General features: G+C 37.1%; 1 protein-coding gene across 9 annotated transcripts in view; it reads right to left on the reverse strand.

Annotated features, from left to right (window-relative positions):
• BIRC6 (baculoviral IAP repeat containing 6) overlaps positions 1-27,263 on the reverse strand; it is a 258,422-nt gene that overhangs the window by 14,398 nt on the left and 216,761 nt on the right. For 8 of the 9 annotated variants that reach the window (XM_030800387.1, XM_030800383.1, XM_030800386.1 and 5 more), the window contains 4 exons: positions 9,007-9,152; positions 7,940-8,050; positions 4,828-5,045; positions 2,880-3,041 (listed from right to left, as the gene is read on the reverse strand). In XM_030800387.1, coding sequence (XP_030656247.1) covers positions 2,880-3,041; positions 4,828-5,045; positions 7,940-8,050; positions 9,007-9,152 — 637 coding nt within the window. Of the gene's footprint in view, positions 1-2,879; positions 3,042-4,827; positions 5,046-7,939; positions 8,051-9,006; positions 9,153-12,376; positions 12,550-27,263 lie in introns of those variants that run through there. The other variant, XR_004027064.1, reaches the window with a different exon arrangement.

Below are 27,263 nucleotides of genomic sequence, written 5' to 3' on the forward strand. Positions count from 1 at the left end.
AAAACAGACCAGCACCTATTATATGTCAACACAAATAACACTTTAATCAAAACTGCATTATTTTAAAAGCAAAATATTTTTAATTAGCACAGTTGTACATATTTATGGGGTACAGTGTGATATTTCAATATGTGTATACAATTTGTAATGATCAAAATAGGGTAATTATTGTATCCATCACCTCAAACCTTTGAGTGTTGGTAACATTCAACATCCTCTCTTCTAGGTGTTTGACAAAATACAATTTTTATTTACTACAGTCACCCTACTGTGCTAAACAACAGAACCTATTCCTCCTATCTAGCTGTAATTGTGTATCCATTAACCAACCTCTCCCTATTCCCTCCTCTCTACCTTTCCCTCCCAGCCTTTAGTACCACTATTCTACTCTCCACATTGATTGAGATCAATTTTTTTAGCTTCTACATGAGTGAGAACATGCAGTATTTATCTTTCAATGTTTGATGTATTTCACTTAACATAATGTCCCACCAGTCTCATCTATGTTGCTATGAAAGGAAGGATCTCATCCTTTTCATGGCTGAATAGTATTCCACTGTGTATAACCACGTTTTCTTTATCCATTCACCTGTTGATGGCCGCTAAGTTGATTCTGTATCTTGGCTATTCTGTATGGTGCTGCAATAAACAGCAGTGCAAATATCTCTTCAAGATTCTGATTTCTTTCCCTTGGATATATATTCAATAGTGGGACTGATAGATCATATGCTAGTTCTATTTTAACTATTTTTAATAAAGAAAAGTGGTACTATTTTATATTTTTGTGTATTTCTTTCTAAATTCTGAAAATGCAAAACAGCTTAACAGAAAAGACCTTGATTTAATTATCTGCCTCTACATTCAACTAGTTGCAATATACTCCTTTGATTCAAGTATATGGATCAAATCTAGCCTCACACAAACAGACCCCCTAAAAGAGTATTCAGGCTTCCCAGGGTTCCTCAAAATATACTTAAAGATAACATTAGACACTTACTCACTTAGCAGGGAGAAATTGGGGACACTTAATCTGCACCTGTAACTACTCTTGTAATAAAAATAAAACTGGGCCATATCACATGTGTTCTTCTGGCATATATTCTATCAACATAAAATATACTCATCAGATTTTGTACACTTTTAATAATTTTATAATTTTAGATAATGGCCAACAGATTTGGATATTAGGTGGTTCTTTTTTTTTTTTTTTTTTAGACAGAATTTCGCTCCTGTAGTCCAGGCTGGAGTGCAATAGCACAATCTGGGCTCACCGCAACCCCCGCCTCCCGGGTTCAAGCACTTCTTCTGCCTCAGCCTCCCAAGTAGCTGGGATTACAGGCATGTGCCACCACGCCCAGCTAATTTTGTATTTTTAGTAGAGACGGGGTTTCTCCATGTTGGTCAGGTTGGTCTCAAATTCCTGACCTCAGGTGATCCACCCGCCTCAGCCTCCCAAAGTGCTGGGATTATAGGCGTGAGCCACCACGCCCGGCATAGGTGGTTCTTGTAAATGCAGAAAGGCCTGTCTCCTTACTACTCTTTCAATCTGTGAAAGCAAGAACGCAAAATACATTAATTCATTCAACAGGTAGTTGATTAATAATTTAAAAAGAGTTGTATCTGTAAAGTCTTGTGTATTATTCAAAGTGCTGTCATACATATACCATTTGACCTTTAGAGCAAGCTTGTGCAACCTGCAGGCCACATGCATCCCAGGATGGCTTTGAATGCAGCCCAAAACAAAATCGTAAAGTTTTTAAAAATATTATGAGATTTTTTTGCTATTTTTTTTAAGCTCATTAGCTATATTGCTTGTGTTAGTGAATTTTCGTGTGGCCCAAGACAATTATTCTTCTTCCAAAGTGGCCCAGGGAAGCCAAAACATTGGACAGCCCTGCTATAGGGCATTCTTGGGACTAAGAGTGACAGATATGTATCCTCATACCTATCTGCAGATACAGGACCTAAGGTTAAATGCTAACAGTGTGTAAACTTTAAAAATAAGTCCACAATTGCGTGTATCATGGAACACATAGGTAAGTATGATGGTAAAAGACTATTAACTTAAGATTCCCAAGCCCTTACCCTCTTCTCTATGCAATGAAGCCTTGAGAATTATTTTCTTAAATATATCTTAATATTTTACACTTACACTCTATTCAAGTTCCAGTGTCTCAAGTAAAGTCAACGTTGCTATTTCCTCTTCCCTACTCAGTTATAGAAAACCTGTTCTTTGTTCTTCCAAAGAAAGTTCTGCCTCTGGTCAAATCTTTTGCAACAAACCCAAAAAACTAATTCTAGTTTTATGATTTGAGCTAATGATAATTTGCAACCACGTATCTGAGGCAGGCTGTACCTTTTGAAATTCTTCTCTTCTAGATTTTAAAACATTGAATACTCAGCACAGAATTTACCATTGAATTTCTATCAAAGTATCCAAAACACCTCTGAAAAATACTCTTTTAAATCTAATTTTAAAAGGTTTATGGTCATATGAGATGATTTTTATTATGTCTTTTGGTCAGCTTTTTTGTAAATGGGAATGCATTTTCCTACTTTTAATACAAGAAAATGTAAAAACACTTGAATATAAGGTACACCTTAAAATAAGTTCCTAATAGCGTGTATCACAGAACTTTACGTGAAGTCCCTGAGTAACTTCTTAAGACTATAAGTGCTTCTTAATTAACACTTAACTGTTTCTGCTCTTTTCAGTTCCTTCTTTTCTATTCCTTAAGCTAATCTGGATGTAGGGAAGAGAAGTACAAAGAAACCCATGCCCTCTTAACAGATAACTAAAACAAAATTTTTCTTCAAATTACAAAGAACCTTTGTATACAATCATTGGCATTTGAAACAAAAAATTGCAATTAAATTACCTTGCCATCATTATAAAGGTTTGGATTGAATCGCACGCTATGACCACCAGTTGTCTCTAGATTCACCAGAGGGGGTGAACTGGGATAATCTTGAGGAAAATACACATCAAACTCAAAGCAGCCATTTGCATAAGGGGTGTCCGCTGGACCAGTTATTAGAACCTGGACATATATAAACATACCAAAGTCTATGTTAATATTCCTCAACACTGATATTTAGAAAAATACAATCCAACATGAAATAAGAACAACCTTCGTTTTTGGAGATGGAGTCCCACTCTGTTGCCCAGGCTGGAGTGCAGTGGCGTGATCTTGGCTCACTGCAACCTCCGCCTCCTGAGTTCAAGCAATTCTCCTGCCTCAGCCTCCTGAATAGCTGGGATCACAGGCACCTGCCAACATGCCCGGTTGATTTTTGTATTTTTAGTAGAGACCAGGTTTCCCCATGTTGTCCAGGCTGGTCTCAAACTCCTGGTCTCAAACTCCTAGCCTCATGTGATCCGCTTGCCTAGGCCTCCCTAAGTGCTGAGATTACAGGCTTCAGCCACTGTGCCTGGCCAAAATAAGAACAGCTTTTTTTTTTCTTTTTTTTTAAGACAGTCTCACTCTGTGGCCCAGGCTGGAGTCCAGTGGTATGATCTCGGCTCATTACAACCTCCACCTCCTGGGTTCAAGCAATTCTCCTGCCTCAGCCTCCCGAGTAGCTGGGATTACAGGCATGCACCACCATGCCCGGCTAATTTTTGTATTTTTAGTAGAGACGAGGTTTCATCATATCAGCCAGTATGTTCTTGAACTTCTGACCTCAACTGGTCTACCCACCTTGGCCTCCCAAAATGCCAGGATTACAGGCATGAGCCAGCATACCCGGCATTTTTTTTTTTTTTTTTTTTTTTTTGAGATGGAGTTTCACTCCGCCGCCCAGGCTGGAGTGCAGTGGCAAGATCTCAGCTCACTGCAACCTCCACCTCCCAGGTTCAAGCGATTCCCCAGACTCAGCCTGCCAAGTACTGGGATTATAGGTGCCTGCCACCACACCCAGCTAATTTTTGTATTTTTAGTAGAGATGGGGTTTCACCATGTTGGCCAGGCTGGTCTGGAACTCCTGATCTCAAGTGATCTGCCTACCTCGGCCTCCCAAAGTGCTGAGATTACAAGCATGAGCCTATCCAAAAAATCAAAAGGAGCAAGCAAACAAATAAAACTTTCTACAAGTCAATGGGCCAATAGTTTTAGCTGGGTATCTATGGAAGACAGAATGTTTAACCCATGAATTAAATCATAAATATAAAGAAAGTTTTCTTTTTCAGGTTAAATGTTTAACATTTTCTTGATGCAGCAGACTCTTGGAATTTAAGGCCAGATTATCACGTGTTAAACATAAAAGTAGAGATTATATATTATTGTATTACCTATAATTCACAGATCTTAGGAATTTAAAAAAACATAAATTTCCTAGAAAAGACAGAAAATGACTAAGTTTTGAACAGTGACACTAAAAAACATGAGAGAAGTATCTTGGACAACAAAACGGAAATCCTGTAACATTTTTTAACTGATCAGCATTAAATCCTTTGATATTGTGACCAGCTTCACACAATCTTTGCTCAAGGATGATGGCTCTTTTGATATTTTCTAAATTTTTTTTTCAACAGCAGTGTGATCCACACACTCTGAACTAACATTAGAAAAGGGCTCTTCGTGGAGGCTGCAGTGAGCTGTGATCACATCACCGTACTCCAGCTTGGGCAAGAGTGAGACCCTGTTGCCAAAAAAAAAAGGGGGGGTGTGGGGGAGGCTCCTTTCACTGCCGTCTAAAAATGGTCACCAAAATTGCTAGTATTTTGTATAATTTATTTGTATAATATTTCTAGTTTTGTATAAATATTTGAGTAATTAGATGAGCCAAGGAGATAAGGGAGAGTGCTTTATTATCATTATTTTTTACCTTCATGATGTCAAGTCGCTCCTCATCACAGCGTACAAACACGCTAGAGGATGAAGACAGAGGCAGTGAGGTTGAAAGTGTCACAGCTTCCTGGGCAAGGCGGCGAGCTCTGGCAGCACTGTTCGCATCATTAGCATTTTTCACCTGAGACATGTAGTGGTAATTTACTTTAAATCCCAATTTCCCATCTTCATCTTCAGAAACCATTTCAAATGTATCTAAAAGGAGAAGAAAAAATAAAACCCAGAACTGGAAAAAATTGTTATAATGACAAAAATCACAAATAATCACTAATCCTTCTCCCACTCAACTGGAGAGAACTTCCAACCGTGGAAGAATAGCAAAAGTGTAAATGTTTACATAACACCTATATATTAGCACTGCCAGATGGATTAGCACTGCCAGATGGATGGACTCTTGTCTTTCACATGCTATAGGGATACATTTTCTTTAACTTTTATAAAAAACAATCTAACAGATCCAAGAAATGGGCCCATTACTATGCTCAGTGGGAAAATTTTATATCATATAGAGGACAGGGTCTATTAACTCAAAGATTTTATTAAATGATTCGATCAAAGACAATGGCTACTTGATAAAACACGTACAGCCTGTTTTAATCAACAATTCCTCTTCTGTTAATTTGTCCTATAGAACTAATCCTGGATATGCACAAATATTTACAGGTAATAAAAGCCACTGAGATGTTGCATATGATATTTAAAAACTAGAAACAACCTAAAGTTCCACTTACTGGTTAAACAAATGGCAGCCAATCATATTATAGAATTTTAGGCAGTTAGTAAGTATCAAGTTGTAAAAGAATTATACTAGAAAATGTTTGATACATATGGCTGAAAATGCAGTTTCTTAAAAAAGCATCAACTGAAAACTTGTATGTTTTCAGACTTATTTTGAAAGCCAATGGGGAGCAAACTTGATTCTGTTTAAAGTCACATACTTCGAGAGTTTATGATTTTATGTAGTATGAGAGAACTCTTCTAGCTAGCTAACATTAATGAAGGGGTCTGGACATACGATTCTAAATTTCTGACAGGTAGTAACTTTAAACCAGAATCTCTCACACATAAGGATCCATAAACACATTCATATACATGAAATGAAACTTTCTGGATTAAAAGAACTAGTTAAAGAATTTGTAGATATGAAATGTGACTAAACGCCTTCAAGAATAAGAACACTGCCATATATCTTTAAAAGCCATTAGTTGACATATTTTTGATGATCCAGGAAGCGGAATGAAATCTAAAGCCCAATAAAATATTTATGTCCAACAGAAACACACATACACAAACATATGTCTAGAAACTCTTAGGCCGGGCGCGGTGGCTCACGCTTGTAATCCCAGCACTTTGGGAGGCCGAGGCGGGCGGATCACGAGGTCAGGAGATCGAGACCACGGTGAAACTCCGTCTCTACTAAAAATACAAAAAATTAGCCGGGCGTGGTGGCAGACGCCTGTAGTCCCAGCTACTTGGAGAGGCTGAGGCAGGAGAATGGCGCGAACCCGGGAGGTGGAGCTTGCAGTGAGCCGAGATCGCGCCACTGCACTCCAGCCTGGGTGACAGAGCGAGACTCTGTCTCAAAAAAAAAAAAAAAAAAAAAAAAAAAGAAACTCTTTTCTGACACTATTCTTCTCGAGTGTTGGCTGGACTTAGTGAGTGATGGTGTACACTTTCTAAGACAAGGTCGTAACAGGCACTAACAGGCACTATGGCTTTTTCTGAATTCCTGACCCATGTAAAGAGTGAGATAATAAAGGTCAGGAGTTTTTTTTTTTTTTTGAGACGGAGTCTTGCTGTGTCGCCCAGACTGGAGTGTCTCGGCTCACTTCAACCTCCACCTCCAGGGTTCAAATGATTCTCCTGTCTCAGCTTCTTGAGTAGCTGGGATTACAGGCACCTGCCACCACCCCCAGCTAATTTTTGTATTTTTAATAGAGATGGAGTTACACCATGTTTGGCCATGCTGGTCTCAAACTCCCAACCTCGTGACCGCCCACCTCGGCCTCCTAAAGTGCTGGATTACAGGCGTGAGCCACCATGCCTGGCCAGGTCAGTTTTTTAAAGCAAATAAGTTATAGGGGTAATTTATGTGACAATATGTAATACAGAACTATTTGATAAAACAACAAGCCATAAAAAACCATGGTAATTGTTAATTAAATTCATATAAACTAAATAAAGTATTTGGTTTTAGTACTTTAATACACAAAGGAATTTTCAATAAAATCTTTATTATTTAAAAACCAAGTTAATATTATTACTTAGAGTGAAGTTAACAGACTAGACTGCCAAGCTGAGTCAGGCAAAAGGCTATAATATCATTAGACACTGACCAAAACTCTTAACAAAAGTATAAATCACTTTCATATACATTATCTCTTGTGCTCTTTATGGCAAACCTGAAAGTAAGTAGAGCAAAAGCTAAATGATTTATAATGAGGTTTCAAAGACAATATGACAAAAATCTGTTTCCTGAATCCTACTTTAGCATTTAAAAAAATATAGTCCAAGATTTTTAGGTTGTTTCTCAAATGAAAAAGCAGCATAGACAATAATAGTTAATAATGGTCATCAAAATTTGGTATGTGTTTTCTCATAAATCAGTACCATATAAAGGGTACTGATACAATCTTTTTGCCAGTTCTTACTTGTCAAGAGTTTTGGAATGGGAAAAGCTAGAACTGAACTATGTGTAATTACATTTTCTAAAGGTGAACTGCAAGGAAATCTAAAATGGCAAGAGTAACAGACTTAGTTTAAAGTTCTGGGTCTTGGCTTCCTTCAGGCCAGGATGTATAGAAATGAAGAAGTAAATAAGGAAAAACATTTTCTGCCTGTTTTGTAGACACTTGGCTTGGATTTTATTTTTTCTAGGCTCTTACACTCCTTCTATTGAAGTCACAGTTTATAACTAAAAATACAGACATAAATTCAAGAGGCAAAGATGATAAAAAATGTTGATATGTATGAAGTAAAATTCATGTTACAAGCAATTTTTAAAATCTTTAATTTGCTAAAACACATTTCAATAGCACTGTTAAAAAATGGAAAGTGAGATCTTAAGCAAATCAAAAATTTCATCTTACCAAACTGTAATTTCTTCATAACAGCCACATATTTTTCTTCAAGTGACTTTAATACTGACAAAGGTTTGGGTTTCATAGCTGCCTTCTTGGAGTATTCACCCAGTTTTTTTTCTGTTATTTAATATTTCAAGATAAATAACATAAGTATACATTTTAAAAAATAAAACTAAAAACAATTCTCCCCTGGAGTTCAAATTGTGAATTCCAAAAAATTGCCAAATTCTTCACAATTATCTTATTACAACCGCTGAGAATAAAAAATTTCTATTTCATAAACATAACAATAAAGCAAAAACATAATCATCTTTATGAAAAGCAGAAGTGAAACAATAGATAATTCAGATCACTTTCTTCAGCTAACATAGGAAAAAATCTATTCATCTATCTATCTATCTATCTATCTATCTATCTATCTATCTATCTATCTATCTATCTGGAGACAGAGTACTACTGTATCTCCCAGGTTTGGAGTACAGTGGTGCAATCACAGCTAACTGCGACCTCAACTTCCCAGGCTCAGGTAATTCTCCCACTTCAGCCTTCCAGGTAGCTGGGACCACAGGCACACGCCATTATGCCCACCTAATGTTTCATGTGTTTCATAGAGACGGGGTTTCACCATGTTGCCCAAACTGATCTTGAACTCCTGAGCTCAAGTGATCTACCCACTTAGTCCTCCCAAAGTGCTGGGGTTAAAGGCGTGAGTCACTGCGCCAGCCAAAAATATCAATTTAAACTAAATTCTCACCCATAGTCTTAATGTACTATTTTCTATCTAATACAAAGGCATTTTTCAATTTCATGAATTTCAGTGGGAAGAAATATTTATGATGTATGTTCTCAACCTACTAAATTTAGCAATCATATATAGTAGAAATATTTAAAATTAGACTATACATGATCGAAATCAGATAAAGAACAAAATCTAACAGAGAACAAAATTTTTAGGTAAATGAACTTGCTTTAAAATCATTAACATAAAGCAAAAAGAGAAAGGCAGGTTTCAGTAAGTAAATGAAACATCTTTAAATCAAGTGAAAAGTGGCATAATAGGAAAAGTTCTGTACCTTGATTTGCTTGCCGCAAACTGGTGGTGGCTGCATAAACTATCTCAGCAGTCTTTTGGATGTCTGGTACCAAAAGAGTAAGTCCTTCTGGTTCTTGATCAGACGCATCTGGTTTTACTCCTGTTTTAACATTTTCCCTTTTAGATCTGAATTTTTTTAATATGGAAAGAAATGCAAGGAAAATTAAGATTTTAGGACTAAAACACCTCCATAAATCAATAATAGTGGCAAAATATACAAATGAGTGTGTGCATTTCATTTGTCACACAGATGATCTATATTAACTTGCTTTTGAAGCCATTGGCTAGTAAAGTTATGGGTAGGTTTTCCCTTCTAATATAAAATCAGAGAAGAGACAGACATTATACAAATGTCATACTGTAAAAGACCCATTATACCTGATGTCCTCAGAGACACACTTTTAAAAACACACCTAATTATAAATATTCAGAGAGAGAAATCACTTCTACACCTAAAATATTTGAGAATTAAAGGACCACAAGCAGTTTTTAAATTTTAATACTATTTGTATTTCACTCCGAATTAAATTTCCAAGAAAAAAAAAAAAACATATTTTAGAGTAAAATGTAGGTTCATTACCAGGTGTCTTAATACAATGTGTTTCTATACATTGGATCTTTTAATGAAACACTAAGTTTTAGGGCATATTCTTTTTTTTTTCTCGCTCTGTCGCCCAGGCTGGAGTGCAGTGGCGCAATCTTGGCTCACTCCAAGCTCCGCCTCCCAGGTTCACGCCATTCTTCTGCCTCAGCCTCTCCGAGTAGCTGGGACTACAGGCGCCTGCCACCACGCCCGGCTAATTTTTTTGTATTTTTAGTAGAGACGGGGTTTCACCGTGGTCTTGATCTCCTGACCTCGTGATCCGCCCGCCTCGGCCTCCCAAAGTGCTGGGATTACAAGCGTGAGCCACCACGCCCGGCCGGGCATATTCATTTTAAAGATATTATTCTGTTATTTCCTATCACGATCTAAAATGTACCCAATTTCATTTCACATTGTTATCACAATAGGATGTATTACAGCAAAGTTTAAGTATATAGGACATTAAATTTTTATTTAAATTTTCTAGATAAATGTACTAGTAGTTTAATACAAGAGTCACTGAAAATACAACTAAACATTATTTCCTTTTCTCTATTCCAACTCTCAGCACATTATTGACATAATAAACATCTTTACTGCTTAGAATTTCAAAAATCTACATCTCTATAATTCTTTAAATAGATCATTTGAAACAAACTAAAATCGTATATAAATAAAAGTGTTTAAAATATTTATGCTAAGGTATGATCTAAACTATACATCACTTATTTTTTTAGTTGTATACCTACCTAAAAAGGGACTTGGTCATTATATTAAAATACTATCTCACAAAGTGGTCATGGAGCCTTAGAGAACTATAAAAAGAGTAACAGACAGTAGAAGAATCCTTAACAAATAGGCTGGGCGCGGTGGCTCACGCCTGTAATCCCAGCACTTTGGGAGGCCGAGGCGGGTGGAACACCTGAGGTTGGGAATTTGAGACCACCCTGAACAACATGGAGAAACCCCATCTCTACTAAAAATGCAAAATTAGCTGGGCATGGTGGCGCATGCCTGTAATCCCAGCTACTGGGGAGGCTGAGGCAGGAGAATTTCTTGAACCCAGGAGGTAGAGGTTGCAGTGAGCCAAGATCACACCATTGCACTCCAGCCTGGGCAACAAGAGTGAAACCCCATCTCAAAAAAAAAGAAGAATCCTTAACAAATAATACTATGTCATCTACATACAAATGAACCTTTCCTTGTCACAAAAACAAAAATCTGCTCAGAAGCTATTCAATCCTTAACTCAAGGTAGATAAACAGTAAACTAAGAAGCCACTCAAGTGGGCAGGATGAATAAATGAAAACAGTATCATGCATGTGTTTTGAATTTAGTTCCTACAATGTGTAAACAAAAACTAGTTTCTACAGATATCTTTAACTAGAAGGTAAAAACTTACGTCACCTGACTTAACTGAAGAGGTATAATATGTCACTGAATGGCTGCCTTTTTTCCTGTGCTCTCTTCTTTTCTTCTGAGTCATAAGAAGTCAGAGAACACATGGCCACTTTCCTTTACCACTCAGGAAATGACTTGGCAGATGTTATACTGTACACCATTTCAGTCATCAACTGTCGTCTGTGTACGTGTATCTGAATATATGTTTTTGCATATATAAGGAGAGTATAGTGTATGTCTGAAGACTGAAATATCAGAGAATTCTACTGCTAGAGTCAACTACTATACTGTGTCTTTTACAGCTATGAAATTAAGGTGAGACTGTAGTTTAACAGTGAGTCACTTCTTAATAAAGATATGATTCTGGTAGAGTAACTCAAACTGATTACCAACTTCTGCATTTGTCAATAGCTATTAACAATCAGTGTCAAACACTGAGAATGAAGAGAAGTGCATAAGCTGCTTGACAGTACCCACTTTGAATTTACAAGGACTCTTCCTCCCCAGTTGTAAATGATTCTCTATTACCAGGTCTTGAAAAATTATTAAGTAACAGGGCCACTGAATAAGAAAACAACAGTAAGTTGTTTCAGACAGCAGTTATGATTACAGCCATAATAAAATATAGTTTCTTAAGCCTAGAATCAATGAGTTAACCCACTGTACTCTCAATAAAGATTTCACTTAAAGAAACATATCTTGCAGAGAAGGAAGATATGAAAGTGAAGCTCTTTTTCCAGAAAGGTTATTTTCTCTTTGATGAAACAAGAATCTCTAGCATGGAGTGTGAACTGCATTAATCCAATTTAGGTCTTTATTGTATTTACCACCCCAGTGTGTAGATTACCCTTGGAACTACTGATTCTAAATGTCAAGCTCTATTCATGCCAATTTCCTAAATCCACTTTTAAAAAGAAGATTAGTAGGAGATTATTAAAATAGTGCACAAGCTTAGGATGATACTTTTTTTTTTTTACTGTAATTAAGAAAAAGTAAAAGAAAAATAATTGTGCAAGAATCCTCAGAAGTTTAAAAAAATTCTTTACACCAAATGTGTGAAAGAAATGATATGTATTTCATATTGAAGACAATGGTTGAATCATAAAGCAGGTATATATTAGACCTCTGCACCAGGTTCTAATGAGAAATTTTTACTTGAATAGTCTGACAAAAACACACCGAAAAAAAGAAAATCTCTAAATGGTGAGAATACTTTGAATATATGAAGAACACACACTACCTACCTATCAACGATTCTAACTAGTCATTGTCTGACATTAAACTATAGCCAGTAGTCTCTTTTCTATAAAAGTTGCAGGTTACTGTCAACCCATATGTAGGCCCAGCTCATGAAAAAAGGCCATACCTTAGCTCACATCCTGAAGTCTGTGTGAAAAGCTATTTGAGTTCAAGGCACCTAGCTGGAAGTAGGTCTTTGAGACTGACAATGGATCCAACATGGTAAAAGCAATCAGCGACGGCCGCTACCATGGTATCCGCTGCTTTGTGCATACGTTGAATCTGGTTGTGATCACTGCCCTGAAGAAATACGAGGAAGCAACTGAAGTTTCTACTATTGCACAGAATTATCTGCAAACATTTTCCACTATGCTGTGAATTCCAACTAAATAGCTATTAGTTAAGCAAATTTTGGCTCTGTGACACATATCTGAAGTAGGATGTGAGCAAAATGGGCAAATCTTTCTCCTGAAAACAAAACAAAAACGCAAACCCATACCTCAACATTCAATTATATTGAACTGCCTCTACCAGTATCTACCGCCCAAATAAAGTTGAATATTAGTAAGACTAAATACACCATGTCAGAATTATGGTATTTTATAATCCATAAACTGAAAACAGCTTAATACAGCTATTTCCTTGATAAAACAAGACCCCTTTAACCCTTTGCGCTCCTAAATCTAAGCTAAACATACTGCAAAGTTGCAATAAACATTTAAAAAAGGAGAGCCATTTGAAGAAGTTATCTGGAGACTACATGCTGAAATGTAGATTCAGAACTATTAAGAATTAGCACTGCAGAAGAAGATTCTAAAACTATAAGAGTATGAAACTTCTACATTTACCAAAAAGCACTGATTACACTGTGCTCCTCAGTTCTAAAGCTCTTTGACAGTAATTACAGTTTAGATTAGAGGTAAACTGAAAGAGCAAATAAAAATATCACTGTGGGAAACTGCTTCTAGTATCTCTAGGATGCACAAAAATAATTCTTGAAATGCACCAGTAAACAGGCAAAGATCTCCGTACAATAAATGTTTTCTGTGATTAATTTAAAGCTTAGTTTTTAACTCTATGATCCCCTTTTGTTTTTACTTAATCTCTAAGTGGAAGTACCAGTTTAATTTCGGATGATTTAAATGAATGTTGAAAGAAAAATACTTTGGTAGCATAAGTGAGCATGAAAGAAGGGAATACTTAAAATAGTTATAAGAAGCCTTTAAAAATAAAACTTGATTTCTATACTAGACACAAATATACTAATTTTTAGGCCAAATTAAACATCACCAGACATACAGAAGGTACTGCATGCTACTGTTTATAGAGTTGCCACAAATAATATGTTTCAGCAGTTTACCAAGGGACAACCCAACTGAGCCAGTCAAAGAAGAGATATTAAAATAAATATTTGCCTATCTGTGTGAAAAAAGACTGACGAACAACTGAACTTGTTTACCACCATCAAAAACAGAAACATTTAAAGAAATATATGGGTATAACAAATGCTACCTGGCTAAGAAATCAGGACTTTTTCATTTTTAGGTATGAGAAGCAGAGGTAAAAGAGTGTTTTTCAACAGAAATCAAAGTAGGAGGGCTGGAACTGAAATTTTTTTTAACTAAAGTGCTAGAAGATCCAGCTTATGGGGGTTAAAATAAGAGTGTGGTAGAAAATATCCCTTGAAAGATGTAAATCAAGTGGTCTCCCATTGCTTAGGTATATAAAAAGGAAGTGGGGCACTTCTACAAGTGACTTCAGTTATTTAAAAGTATGATGAACAACTTTCCATTAGGAAGAAACTTTGAGATAGCTAGGAAAAACAGCAATAAAAGATGCTTGCTTCAATGCTGTTCAAAGAGAAGTTAAATATCCAGAACACTTTACACTGAACACGGAGTCATTTGTGTCATGCCCTGACAGCAAATAAGATTTTTTGATTCACAATAAGTTTATCTCTCAAATTTTTGGTGAAACCATCAAATACCAACTATACTAAATATGATTTTTGCTTATTGGAGTACAGCAGAAAAAGTCTGCACAGAAGATCAGATATAAAAAAATGCCTTTGTTCCTGCTTGAAGGAAGCTATGAAGTATCATATTTATTCAAAAGTAAAACTACTATGGCTATCTTTTAATTTCATCTTAAGATAATACCAGCTGGAATGACCAGCAGGAGACGAATTTCACCAGAACTAACTTGTAAATGCTAAAGGGTCCCATTTTCACACAGTGACTATTTTGTGGGTAACAGAATGAATTTACACAATAGATAATAATATTTAAATTCAAGTAAAAACAATATGTATGTACAGATTTAAAGTGTTATGTCATCCACGCCAGAAATCCCTTTATTAGTGGAGGTAACTGTGAGTTACTTTCAAGTTCTGTCTTTTTTAACAGTCTAAAATAAAATGTTGAACAATGCTCATAAACGGGGAGTGTTTTTGCTTACTCTTTAAATATCAAATACTGCTGCATAAATCCTTTAATCACCTCTTCTTGACAAAGGAGCTAAAGATATTAGAAATACAGGGTACATTAAACCACAATAAAATGCAGGAAATGGAAAATAATACTGTGTTTGTGTGTGGGAGCAAGAGGCTTCTTTCGGCAATGCCATTTTATCACCAACACATTGCCCTAATCTATGAAAGTGGATACCAAATCATCTTGAAAAGACAGTAGAAAAGTACATCCATCAATAATTAAGAAAATTTCAGAAAAATCTTATTTATTTATTTATTTATTGAGATGGAGTTTCACTCTTGTTGTCCAGGCTGGAGTGCAATGGCAGATCTTGGTTCACTGCAACCTCCGCCTCCCAGGTTACAGCAATTCTCCCACCTCAAGCCTCCTGAGTAGCTGGGATTACAGGCACCTACCACCATGCCTGGCTAGATTTTTGTATCTTTAGTAGAGATGGGGTTTCACCATGTTGGCCAGGCTGGTCTTGAACTCCTGACCTCATGTGATGCACCTGCCTCCCAAAGTGCTGGGATTACAGGCGTGAGCCACTGCACCCAGCCTTATTAATTCTTATTCAATTAATACCGCAAGAAAAACATCAGACGGATAAAGCTGACCTATTCTTCATATAAGTGATTATACAGTTGCTACCTGCTTATACTAGAGAGATAACCAAACACAATGAGACTCAGTTTACTTTGGTAATCTAGTAATTAGACATGACTAGAATACTATGGATACTTAGTGAAATATGCTGCCCTTTAATCTCCTATCATAGGATATTACAAATTCTTCAGGGGAGTGAAAACACATTGAGTAAAAGGAAAACAGTAGGAAAATTCTGTAAAATCCACATTATTCTACGTATTTTTTAAATTATCAAAAATAGGTTATTTTCTTCTCTTTTTATTTTTCTGAGATAGAGTCTCACTCTGTCGCCCAGGATGGAGTGCAGTGGCACGATCTCGGCTCACTGCAACCTTCACCTCTCAGGTTCAAGCGATTCTCATGCCTTAACCTCCTGAGTAGCTGGGATTACAGGTGGACACCACCACGCCTCGCTAATTTTTGTATTATTAGTAGAGACGGGGTTTTGCCTTGTTGCCCAGGCTGGTCTCAAGTGATCCACCTGCCTTGGCCTGCCAAAGCACTGGAATTACAGGCATGAACCGCCACACTTAGCCCAAAAGCAGATTTTTTTCAACTAAAAATACTTTACTTCATTGCCATCATTTAAAAATAATTTTTTTTTTTTTGAGACGGACCCTGGTTCTGTCGCTCAGGTTGGAGTGCAGTGGCGAAATCTCAGCTCACTGTAACCTCCACCTCCTGGGTTCAAACGATTCTCCTGCCTCAGCCTCTCAAGTACCTGGGACTACAGGCACACACCATCATTCCCAGCTAATTTTTGTATTTTTAGTAGAGACAATGTTTCACCATGTTGGCTAAGCTGGTCTTGATCTCTTGACCTCATGATCCACGTGCCACGGCCTCCCAAAGTGCTGGGATTACAGGCGTAAGCCACAATGCCCAGCCCCTTAAAAATAATTTTTAAATATCCTAAATATTAGAACCAGCTCAGAAGCTCCATGTTCTGATTTTTAATTAATCATTTACGCACAAATCTAATTATTTGGGAGTTAAGTTTAATTTAGCAGATAAATGTTTTTGAGACATTAGGAGGTATGAGTTCTTATCATAGCTATGTCACTAACCATCAGAGAAATGAAAACAAATAAGTCTGTATGAGCTTTGTTTTTCTCATTTATAAAAAGGTGGAATTTGAACTACCCGAACTCCAAAATTTATAGATAATACGAACAAGTTACTAATTGTAATGTGCCCAGAAAGACTTGATATGAAGTAAATTTTACTTAGCAACAGACTTCAAATTCAATAATTAAGACTGGTTGAGACTTTGGCCGGGTGTAGTGGCTCACACTTGTAATCCCAGGAATTCAGGAGGCTGAGGCAGGTGGATTGCTTGAGCTCAGGAGTTCGAGACCAGCCTGGGCAGCAAGGGGAAACCCCATCTCTACTACAAACACAAAAATTCGCCAGGAGTGGTGGGATACACCTGTAGTTCCAGCTACTTGGGTCAAGGTGGGAGGATCGCTCTGGGAGGTGAAGGTTGCAGTGAGCCGAGATAGCGCCACATAGACTGGGTGACAGTTTAACCCTGTCTCAAAAAAAAAAAAAAAAAAAGGACTGCTTGAGATTTTGTCTGAGATAATACAGTGAAAACTGTTGTGAAACATAAAGCTCATATAATGCAATTTGATAAAGAATAAAGTGATCATTTTATACTAATATGCTTCTGAGGTAGAAACACTAAGTCAATTTATAATGTTTTTTAAGTTTTTTTTTTTTTTTTTTAAATCACTTGAGTAACAGAGTAAGTTGTATTTGGGCATTTAATCAGTGTTTTCCAACAACCAATTAAGGCTTAAGTTTAGCCATTACACAAGCGTGAATCCTAATAATCAATGAACTATTTGGGTAGTGGGTAGTAGTGGTATATAAAAATAGAAGTAGCTAGACTATGGGTCAACAAACTATCTTTTCTTCATCAATACTGTTTTCCATGATGAACATCAACAGTATCAGGAGGCTTAGAAGCTAAATCTTAGCTTTATTACCTATTACTAAGTTTGTAATGTAACATTCTGAGCAACAGATTCATTTTCTGTCAAATAAGAATAGTACATAATTTATTGCCTACTACATAGAGCAGAAAAATCAATATATACCTAAGCAATTCAGAAACTATAAATCCTACATAAAAGTTAGGGCTGTACTATTAACTCCTTATATTTTTATATAACTATACGCAACTATGTATTTATTACAACGTATGCTTGATTTAGGGCAGATTGGCTTATTTTCAAGAAACAAGAAGAGAAAAAAATGGAAGCAGAGAGGCTGGAAAAGAAATACTGTACTAATCGGCCAGGCACGGTGGCTCAAGCCTGTAATCCCAGCACTTTGGGAGGCCGAGGTGGGTAGATCCCCTGAGGTTAGGAGTTCGAGAGCAGCCTGGCCAACATGGCAAAATCCTGTCTCTACTAAATATACAAAAATTAGCCGGGTGTGGTGGCACGCGCCTGTAGTCCCAGCTACTCAGGAGGCTGAGGCAGAAGAATCGCCTGAACCTGGGAGGCAGAGGTTGCAGTGAGCCAAGATCATGCCACAGCACTCTAGACTGGGTGACAGAGTGAGACTTTGTCTCAAAAAAAAAAAAAAAAAAAAAAAAAAAGAACCAAATATTGTACTAATCAAAATTTAATTGGTAGAACAAAAGGAATGCATGAAATAATTTTGTTTTGTATCTGCCTAAGTCGTCAATCAGAACATTTCTAAAACTGATTTTCACCAAATTTTGAGTCCTTACAATTGGTATAGAATGAGGCTTGGAGTCTGTGCATCAATAAACATCTTTTCACAGGTTGTCTTTGGCCCGTTTGCAACATTGCTTGCACCTGATATATATATCCTTTGCTACTTTTCAAGTCTCTTTTTCTGTTTTGGTCCTTAGGAAACTATTTCCTCCCACTCTTCATAGGCCTAAACCCCAAAAATATTACATACAAAAATGACTAAATTATAAAGCTAAAGAAGTAAGCCAGAATCTAAGGCTTTGGGGATAGAATTCTTTCTGCCAGAAAGAAAGGGGTTTCAATCACAAAGTGATTGAATATTGCCAGCCTAAGGGCATCTAAAAAAATAAAACGTTTATGGTAACAGGAATTTTCAAACACTAGCCCAGGGAATGGATCTCACCTAGAGTGCAAGTCCTTGATGGGTGAATACTAAGTTTTTTTCTTCTGCCTAATATGATAGTAGGCAAGTAGAGGAAATAAGGCGCTTAATTCCTCTGAAATAAAATAAAGAGCTACTTAACATTATCCAGGCAAATAAATTAAAAAGAACCAATATTACAGTTTAATCAACCATTTTCATTCAAACTATTATTAAAAATAATTTTAATTGAACAAGAAAAACATACAATGCCAGCATCCTGATATGCTCCACTTTTTATCGTTTAGGTTTTAAAAAACTTTTTATTTTATTTATTTATTTATTTTTGAGACAGAGTATCATTCTGTAGCCCAGGCTGGAGTGCAATGGCACTATCTTGGCTCACTACAACCTCCGCCTCCCTGGTTGAAGCGATTCTCTTGCCTCAGCCTCCCAAGTAGCTGGGATTACACCCACTGTGCACCACCACACGCAGCTAATTTTTGTATTTTTAGCAGAGATGGGGTTTCACCATGTTGGCCAGTTGGCATGTTGGCCAGTTTCACCATGTTGGCCAAACTAATGACCTCAGTTAATTTGTCCACCTCGGCCTCCCAAAGGGCTGAGATTAAAGGCAAGAGCCACTGCACCCAGCCAAAATTTTTTAAAATTTAAATATTATTTTAAAGAAGAGAGATGGGGTCTCGCTATATTACCCAGGCTTGCCTTGAACTCCTGGGCTCAAATAATCCTCTCACCTCAACCTCCCAACATGCTGGGATTACAGGTGTAAGCCACCACACCCAGCCTATTCTTTAGGTTTTAAGTGATAGATGATATTAGAAGAATGGTCTAAGTGAAATTTACGGGCCGGGCACGGTGGCTCGCGCCTGTAATGCCAGCACTTTGGGAGGCCGAGGTGGGCAAATCACCTGAGGTCAGGAGTTCGTGAACAGTCTGGCCAACATGGCGAATCCCCGTCTCTACAAAAAATACAAAAAAATTAGCCAGGCATGGTGGCGGGCCCCTGTAGTTCCAGTTGCTTGGGAGGCTGAGGTAGAAGAATCACTTGAACCCGGGAGGTGGAGGCTGCAGTGAGCTGAGATTACGCCACTGCACTCCAGCCTGGGCGACAGAGTGAGACTCTGTCTTAGGGGGGAAAAAAGATTACATTATGTTTTAGCATTATAGGTATAGGTAAAGTACACATTCAAAATGCTATTAAACTAATGTACGAAATGTCACATATATTCCTTAAAAAAAAAAACCTTTAATTTCTGAAGAAAATCCTGAGAATACTTTAACCTTGTCTTTTAGTTCAAAAAATGCAAAGTGTTGAATGTAAAATTCTCTATTTTGACATAACATACTGGCCTAATCTTTTGTTCCTCCAGAAGGAATGTTATCTCAGAAATTGCCTTAATTCAAATTCTGGTTATTAGTAAACCAGCCAACATCAATATTCATCAGTTTATCTGTGTTAACTTTTACACTTAACACCATGCAGTTATTACAAATTGCGATTCTTGAAAGGGGGTATTAGGAAAGATAGTAAATTACAGAAACACAGAACCCTGAACCAAAAAATATTAAAACATCATCTTTATGAAGCTCTTAAAACAATCTGTACAGTGAATACCCAACAACTGCCTAAGGAATTGTCAACTTTCAAAATACAGACTAAATCACAATGAAACACCCCTACCTGCCACCTTACAGTGTCAATAGGTTACTATAACAGGTAAGTCAGAAAAGATGAAATTAACTAAAAGTACACTCATTCCTTGAGCAGTGCGCTAGTTTACACTAAATATCAATCCCATCAGACTACTGTAATCATCACGCACCAAACTATAAAAGATTAATCACTTCGTATTAAGGTGTAACTGAGGACAATTTAAAACATGGCTTAAAGTCTACTATTTCAAAAATAAAAATTCAGAGGCTACCTTTCAGATATATGTATGTATGTATATTAGAGACATTATATAGAATTATGTACCTGATACATTACTATATATAATAGTGAAAACTCTGTAATAAGAGAACTACAAGACATAAAAGAAAATCCCATGGTGTTAATCCTGAGTTCCTTCGTTAAGCAGTCATTCTGGTTTTTTTGTTTGTTTGTTTTTGAGACAGAGTCTTGCTCTATCCCACGGGCTAGAGTGCACTGGTGGGATCTTGGCTCACTGCAACCTCTGCCTCCTGGGTTCAAGTGATTCTCCTGCCTCAGCTGCCCCGAGTAGCTGGGATTACGGGTGCGTGCCACCACACCCAGCTAAGCGTTTTGTATTTTTAATAGAGACGGGTTTTGCCATGTTGACCAGGCTGGTCTTGAACTCTTGACCTCAGGTGATCCACCTGCCTCGGCCTCTCAAAGTGCTGGGATTAGAGGTGTGAGCCACCACGTCCAGCTAAGCAGTCATTCTTACCAAAACCTTTGGATGAACAGAAAGTTCAGTGATATGGCTGCAATATTGATTCTACCTACTCTACTCCACAGCACACCACCTAAAAGGAGTACAGTGTACAAGGCAACCCAACTAATATATCACGGTTTTACTTACCATGTTGCCCAGGCTGGTCTTGAACTCCTGGGCTCAAGCAATCATCCTCCCACCCTGGCCTCCCAAAGTGCTGGGATTATACACAAGAGCCACCATATCCAGCCCAGCTTCCTTTTCAAAATTCAATGATACATCCAAGAGCTGGCTGTTTTGACATCTAAAATATAGATCAGGCTGGGCACAATGGCTCACACCTGTAATCCCAACACTTTGGGAGGCGGAGGGGGGCAGATCACTTGAGGTCAGGAGTTCAAGACCAGCTTGGCCAACATGGTGAAACACCCTCTCTACTAAAAATACAAAAATTAGCCGGGTGTGGTGGTAAGCGCCTGTAATCCCAGCTACTGGGGAGGCTGAGGAGAATTGCTTGAACCCACGAGGTGGAGCTTGCAGTGAGCCAAGATCGCACCACTGCTCTCCATCCTGGGTGACAGAGTGAGACTCCGTCTCAAAATAAATAAATAAATAAAATAAAATATAGATCACTTTTTTCCATTGTTGCACAATTTTACATGTATGAATATTCTGTAGTATAAACAATCCTCCTTTTGACGGACATGCATTTATTTTTCCAGTGTTTCATTTAACAAACAAAATCCGAATGATTATTCCTGATTGTACCACTTTGCACACATGGTCTAATATATTTCAAGGATTAATAAGTAAACACTATTTTATTCACAGTAAATGGTTCACTCATGTTTATACTATCTCCTATTTATGGCAAATGATAATGGTCCATCCACTATGGGGGTAATTTGAAGTTTCCTCTTTAAAAGCCTGAGAAAAACTTCTTGTTTTTTTAAGTTGATCTGAAGAAAAATTCTAAGTAGAAAAAAAAAAGGCAAAGGAAAATTGAAGTAAACAGTAGCATAGGTGGTATAACATCTAAAAGTTCTTCCTCACAAATGCCAAGGTTCTGCAGTCTAACAAAGAATTTCTACCAAGAAATTTCCTTCAGTTTTCAATCATGAAAACTGACTTATTTAATAAAATCTCATCGTCATGAGTTCTCTTTTAGATTTGGGTAGGACACAAAATTTAATGTTGTATAAGTGTTCCGTGTCTACAACTTCAGCTGGGTGACAGCTTTAAGCAAACAGTAGAGGAACAGGAAGACATGAACATGTATGGAGTCTCACCCTGTCATTCTAGGACCTTAATACAAAAGATTTAAGATGCTTTTTGACTTAATGACTTAGCTTCTATCAATCGACAGATCATAGCTTTCTGCCTGAGTCAGTCAAATAACCAAGTAGTAGGATTAGTGTTAGAAAATTTCTGCCTAGCATTGTAGACATCAGATTCGTATACAAGAACAAAGGAAGCCATGTTCCCAGATCCATTTATGCTATGGCACTTGTACTCTATTGAAGGAGATCCCTAGAGATAAATCTGCAGTTGCCAATATGAACACAGATTGCTTTTTAAGACAAATATCTGGAGCATGGAATATATTTCTACCTAGAAACTATCTATTAAGTCTATAATATGAGAGCAACAGTGCTGATGAGTACCAAAATCTCAGTCCCCCAAAACAGTAGGACAGGGAGAAGACATATACAGCTCTATCTGCTGAGAAGAAACAGATGAAAATCTCTTCCATGGTAGTTTGGTCTTGTTCCAACTTCCCCTCCAACCATTCAACTATACCTGGAAGACCATCTTTCTATAATGCAAACCTGATGAGAGCTGCTGAAAACCTTTCAGTGGCTCAACGTTACTTTTAAGGTAAGTAACTCTGTGATACATTACTGTTTATCTTCTAGCCCGATTTCCTCTCCAGGCTCATCTCCCACCACTACCTTCCAGCTACACTATACTCAGGCACACCAAACTTTTCAAGGTCCCCTGAATATGCGATGCTTTCCTTCACTGCTAACATTGTTTTCATACCCTTGGGACACCACCAATCCCTTGCCCCTCTTCATTTGTACTCTATTCTTGGTTAATTCCTATGTATCCTTTAGGCCTCCAAACCTGGATTGATTTTCCTGTAGTGTCTTGACTTCTACTAATGTCAGACACTATGTTGTTACAACTGCCAGGTTGGCCAGGTGCAGTGGCTCACACCTGTACTCCCAGCACTCTGGGATGCTGAGGTGGGCGGATTACCTGAGGTCAGGAGTTTGTGACCAGCCTGGCCAACAAGGTGAAACCCCGTCTCTACTAAAAGTACAAAAATCAGCTGGGCGTGGTGACACACGCCTGTAATCCCAGCTACTCGGGAGGCTGAGGCAGGAGAATTGCTTGAGCCCAGGAGACAGAGATTGCAGTGAGCCGAGATCAAGCCACTGCACTCCAGCCCGGCCGAGAGAGCGAGACTCTGTCCAAAAAAAAAAAAAAGATACTAATTTATTTTTATTTTTTGTAGAGACAAGGTCTCCCTATGTTGCCAAGGTTGGTCTTGAACTCCCGGCTTCAAGTGATCATCCCACCTAAGCCTCCCAAAGTGCTGGCACTGGGATCTAGCTTCTTAATGATGTCTTTCTATCTCCTCTTGTAAAGGTTTTGGGCTTGAGGGCGCACAAACCTATGGAATCTCCTCCATTCTTTGAATTATCAGATCAAAATTAATTGAGTTTAGGCAGTGGCCTCAGGACAGACTTCAAGATAGATACGATATTCTCAGCAGTAATAGTTAACATCCTCTTTACACTTGACCTTTTTCTTTAATTTCTCTCATCCCCAAAAGGAAGGTAAAAATTCTATTACAAATACAACATACACATCATTTCAATGAAAATCATTATATGCAACCACAGTCATGACCTAGAGATCTGCAGAATACACAATGAATCTATTTTCTTTATCTAAGATGATCAAAGAGTTAAATACAATTTTATTTGAAGAAAAGAAATTTGCACGTCTTGTGTATGCTTGTTAAAAACAAAGACAAAAGAGAAATAAGAAAAAAAGGCAATATATTAGGTATATAAAAATAAGTAGTAAACTACTATTTCTGTTACTTAAAAAAAGAACTATACCAAATACATGTACTTTATTCACCCTTGGATTTCACAGTAATAGAGACAAAAATATTGTAAAATGTTTCTGAGTGTGTGATACATAGTATGTATGTATGTATGTATGTATTTTTTGAGACAGAGTTTCCCTCTGTTGCCCAGACTGGAGTGTAATGGAGTATAATGGTGTGATCACTGCAACCTCCACCTCCCAGGCTCAAGGGATTCTCGTGCCTCAGCCTCCCAAGTTCCTGGGATTACAGATATGCGCCACCATACCCAGCTAAATTTTTGTATTTTTAGTAGAGATGGGTTTTACCATGTTGGACAGGCTGGTCTAGAACTCCTGGCCTCAAGTGATCAGCCCATGTCAGCCTACCAAAGTGCTGGGATTACAGCTGTGAGCCATCGCATCCGGCCGTGATACACAGCATTTTTAAAGTTACAGCTCCAAATCCTCAAAAAACACTAAAATAGACCCTGAAAGTGATACATTAACAGAACATATTTTCCTGAATCATTCTCTTCTCAGAGTATTCTAGGGTTTTTGTGAAATACAGTTGGGAATGAGGCAGACGGGGGGGTGGGGAGCTTTGAGTCAGTGTTAAAATTAAACTAAGGCCACTTTCTGTGGGTATATACTCTAAGGGAAAAATGGATTATTTTGTGAATTCTGTTAGAAAAAAAATACATCTTAAGTTGTGACAACTGGAAAAGAATGGATTTTACTCTCTCTGTGAAGCTGAAAATCAATTCTCTATATGGTAAACCTTGAAAGGAAAGTAGAGATGTAGTAACACTATTAGTCTTTACCGGTTTCTTCTTATAACAGAGGCTGCACAGATTAGCAGAGACCATGAGGGTTTCAACTAAAAAGTATATTCAAGTCTTAATACAAAATATAATAATGTTTATCAGTAAGAAGAATTACGAAAAATATGTACTGCACAGGGTCACTGTAAAGATAAAATAATCTAATGAAATGAGCTTTACGAACAGTCATTATATCTTCACATGCATATTTTGTTGGTACATAATTTATAAGTCTGAAGAATGTTCTCTGGCTAAAGTAAGAATAAAAGAATTTAAATGGAATAATTTTATCCAGTTAATCAAACAGAAAAATAAAGTGCTCCAATTAATTGAAACTCAGTTATCCTCTATCTAAATTAAATTTTCATGGTGAATTAACTGGTATATTTTTATACAGCAGATTCCTTTCTCAAAAAATTATACAGTGTGTTATGTGAACAGGAAATAGATTAAGCTAAGAAAAGCAAATAGACCAAAGAGGCACTATAGGTGTCCAAATTTCCTGCAATAAGAATATTCTATAATTACCTTAGAATTCAATACTCTATAACTCCATTTTTGCAGGATCTAATAGAAATTATAGCATAAGGAAATACACAGTTTAAAGAAGGATATTATTATTTACTGGTTTTATTTTTACTTTGTAACACTATAAATGTGTGATACTGTTTTTAATCAAGGCTAAACCTAAAACAACATTCCAAATCATTATGTAATTTTTCATCTAAAAGACCAAATATTCCTGGGTAAAAAACACTCAAGGTTTTATAAATTTTCAGTTTTAGTTATAAGCTAACAGAGTCATCTCAAAACAGAAATATAAGGTACAGAAATACAGGACAAGATTCCCCTGAAAAGACATGATGGCAGTTTCAAAGCTCAGTATATATTATACATATTGATTTACTGAAAACTATGTTTATTCTACAAGAATAAGCAACACAGATGGCCAGGGAAGGGAGTAAGACGTTTTAGTAGACATTTCTCAAGGAGGCATTAGCTCAATGAGACAATCAGATGTTCAGTTCAATTATGATACCACACTATTGTTATATTATTACACTAGCTTCCTTGGTTACCAATGAGAAAGATTCTGCGGCTGGGGCGGGGGGGGGGGGTGCCCACAAGATAGGAGGGGACCAAATACAACACTATTCTCTTCTCTACAACAGAAAAAATACCACACTATCAAAGAAAATATATCTTTACATTTTCCATTACTAGTAACAGAGTTGCATGACTCTACAGCTTTTTATCTCTACCAACTGGCTCTTCATTTCATCTTTTCTATAATTTATGATTCTCTCTGCCTGGCAATGAGCCATCACCACCATACAATTCACCCATGTAATCAAAAACCATTTGTATGCCAAAAGCTATTAAAATAAATGAATAAAGTGATAATGACAACACATTAAGCCAACAAAGTCAGAATTCTTTCACAAGGTGATTTTTCCCTCATAGGCAAAGACTAACAAGAATTATTCTTCCAGTGACCAATTCTCTATGATCTTTTGACCTACACTATTTCTTAAGTCATAGGTTCTTAAAAAATGAGAAAAAGCAAAGTAAATACAGCACAAACACGGTAAACGACATTAATTTACTCAAAAGGTAATTGACAAAGGAGTAAACTTCCATTAACAGTATAAATGCTTCAAAATTCAGAATTAGGCCATCTTTGAGGAATAAACTGACAATCACTGAACAGATTCTGCCATGAGAAAGGAAAAGGTCACTGAACAGATTCTGCCAAGGGAAAGGAAAAGGTTTCCTAGGTTATTTAAAAAAGAGTTTTTGACAGAACTCATCCTCTGAATCTACTAAGGTGTAAACAAACTAAAAATAACAATTCAATTTTCCTTAAAGCATGAAGACATTTTAATTCCATCAAATACTGAATCCTTTGACTTCTAAAATAAAACAGAAGTAATCCATAAACCTAACAATTATACTTCTAAGATTCTATCTGCAGAGGTTTCTGCAAGCACCAAAAGATGTATGTATGAGGTTATTATGAACTGAAAATAACCTAAAATCTACTAATAAATAGTTAAATAAAATATAGCACCTAAATACAATGGTGAATTTGAAGTATTTAGAATAATGTCAGTGATATTTATTGACACTGAAAGATGTCTCTGACATCAACATTATGTGAGAAACTAGCATCTATTTCTCTAACAGGTACAATGGGACACCATTTAAGAAAAACTTCACACCTATAGCTATAAGATCACACACGGAGATACTGAATAAGCAATTGTGAATAAATGTTTCTGAGTGTACAATTTGGGTGGATACTTTTTCTTTGTATGTTTATATATTGCTTGTGTGTGAGGGTGTGTATGTTTCTTTCTTTTTTTTTTTGAGATGGAGTCTCGCTCTGTCACCCAGGCTGGAGTGCAGTGGCGTGATCTGGGCTCACTGCAACCTCCGCCCCCCGGGTTTACGCC

This window comes from Nomascus leucogenys, chromosome 19 (genome assembly GCF_006542625.1).
Source record: "Nomascus leucogenys isolate Asia chromosome 19, Asia_NLE_v1, whole genome shotgun sequence".
In the NCBI taxonomy this organism is placed as follows: Eukaryota; Metazoa; Chordata; class Mammalia; order Primates; family Hylobatidae; genus Nomascus; species Nomascus leucogenys.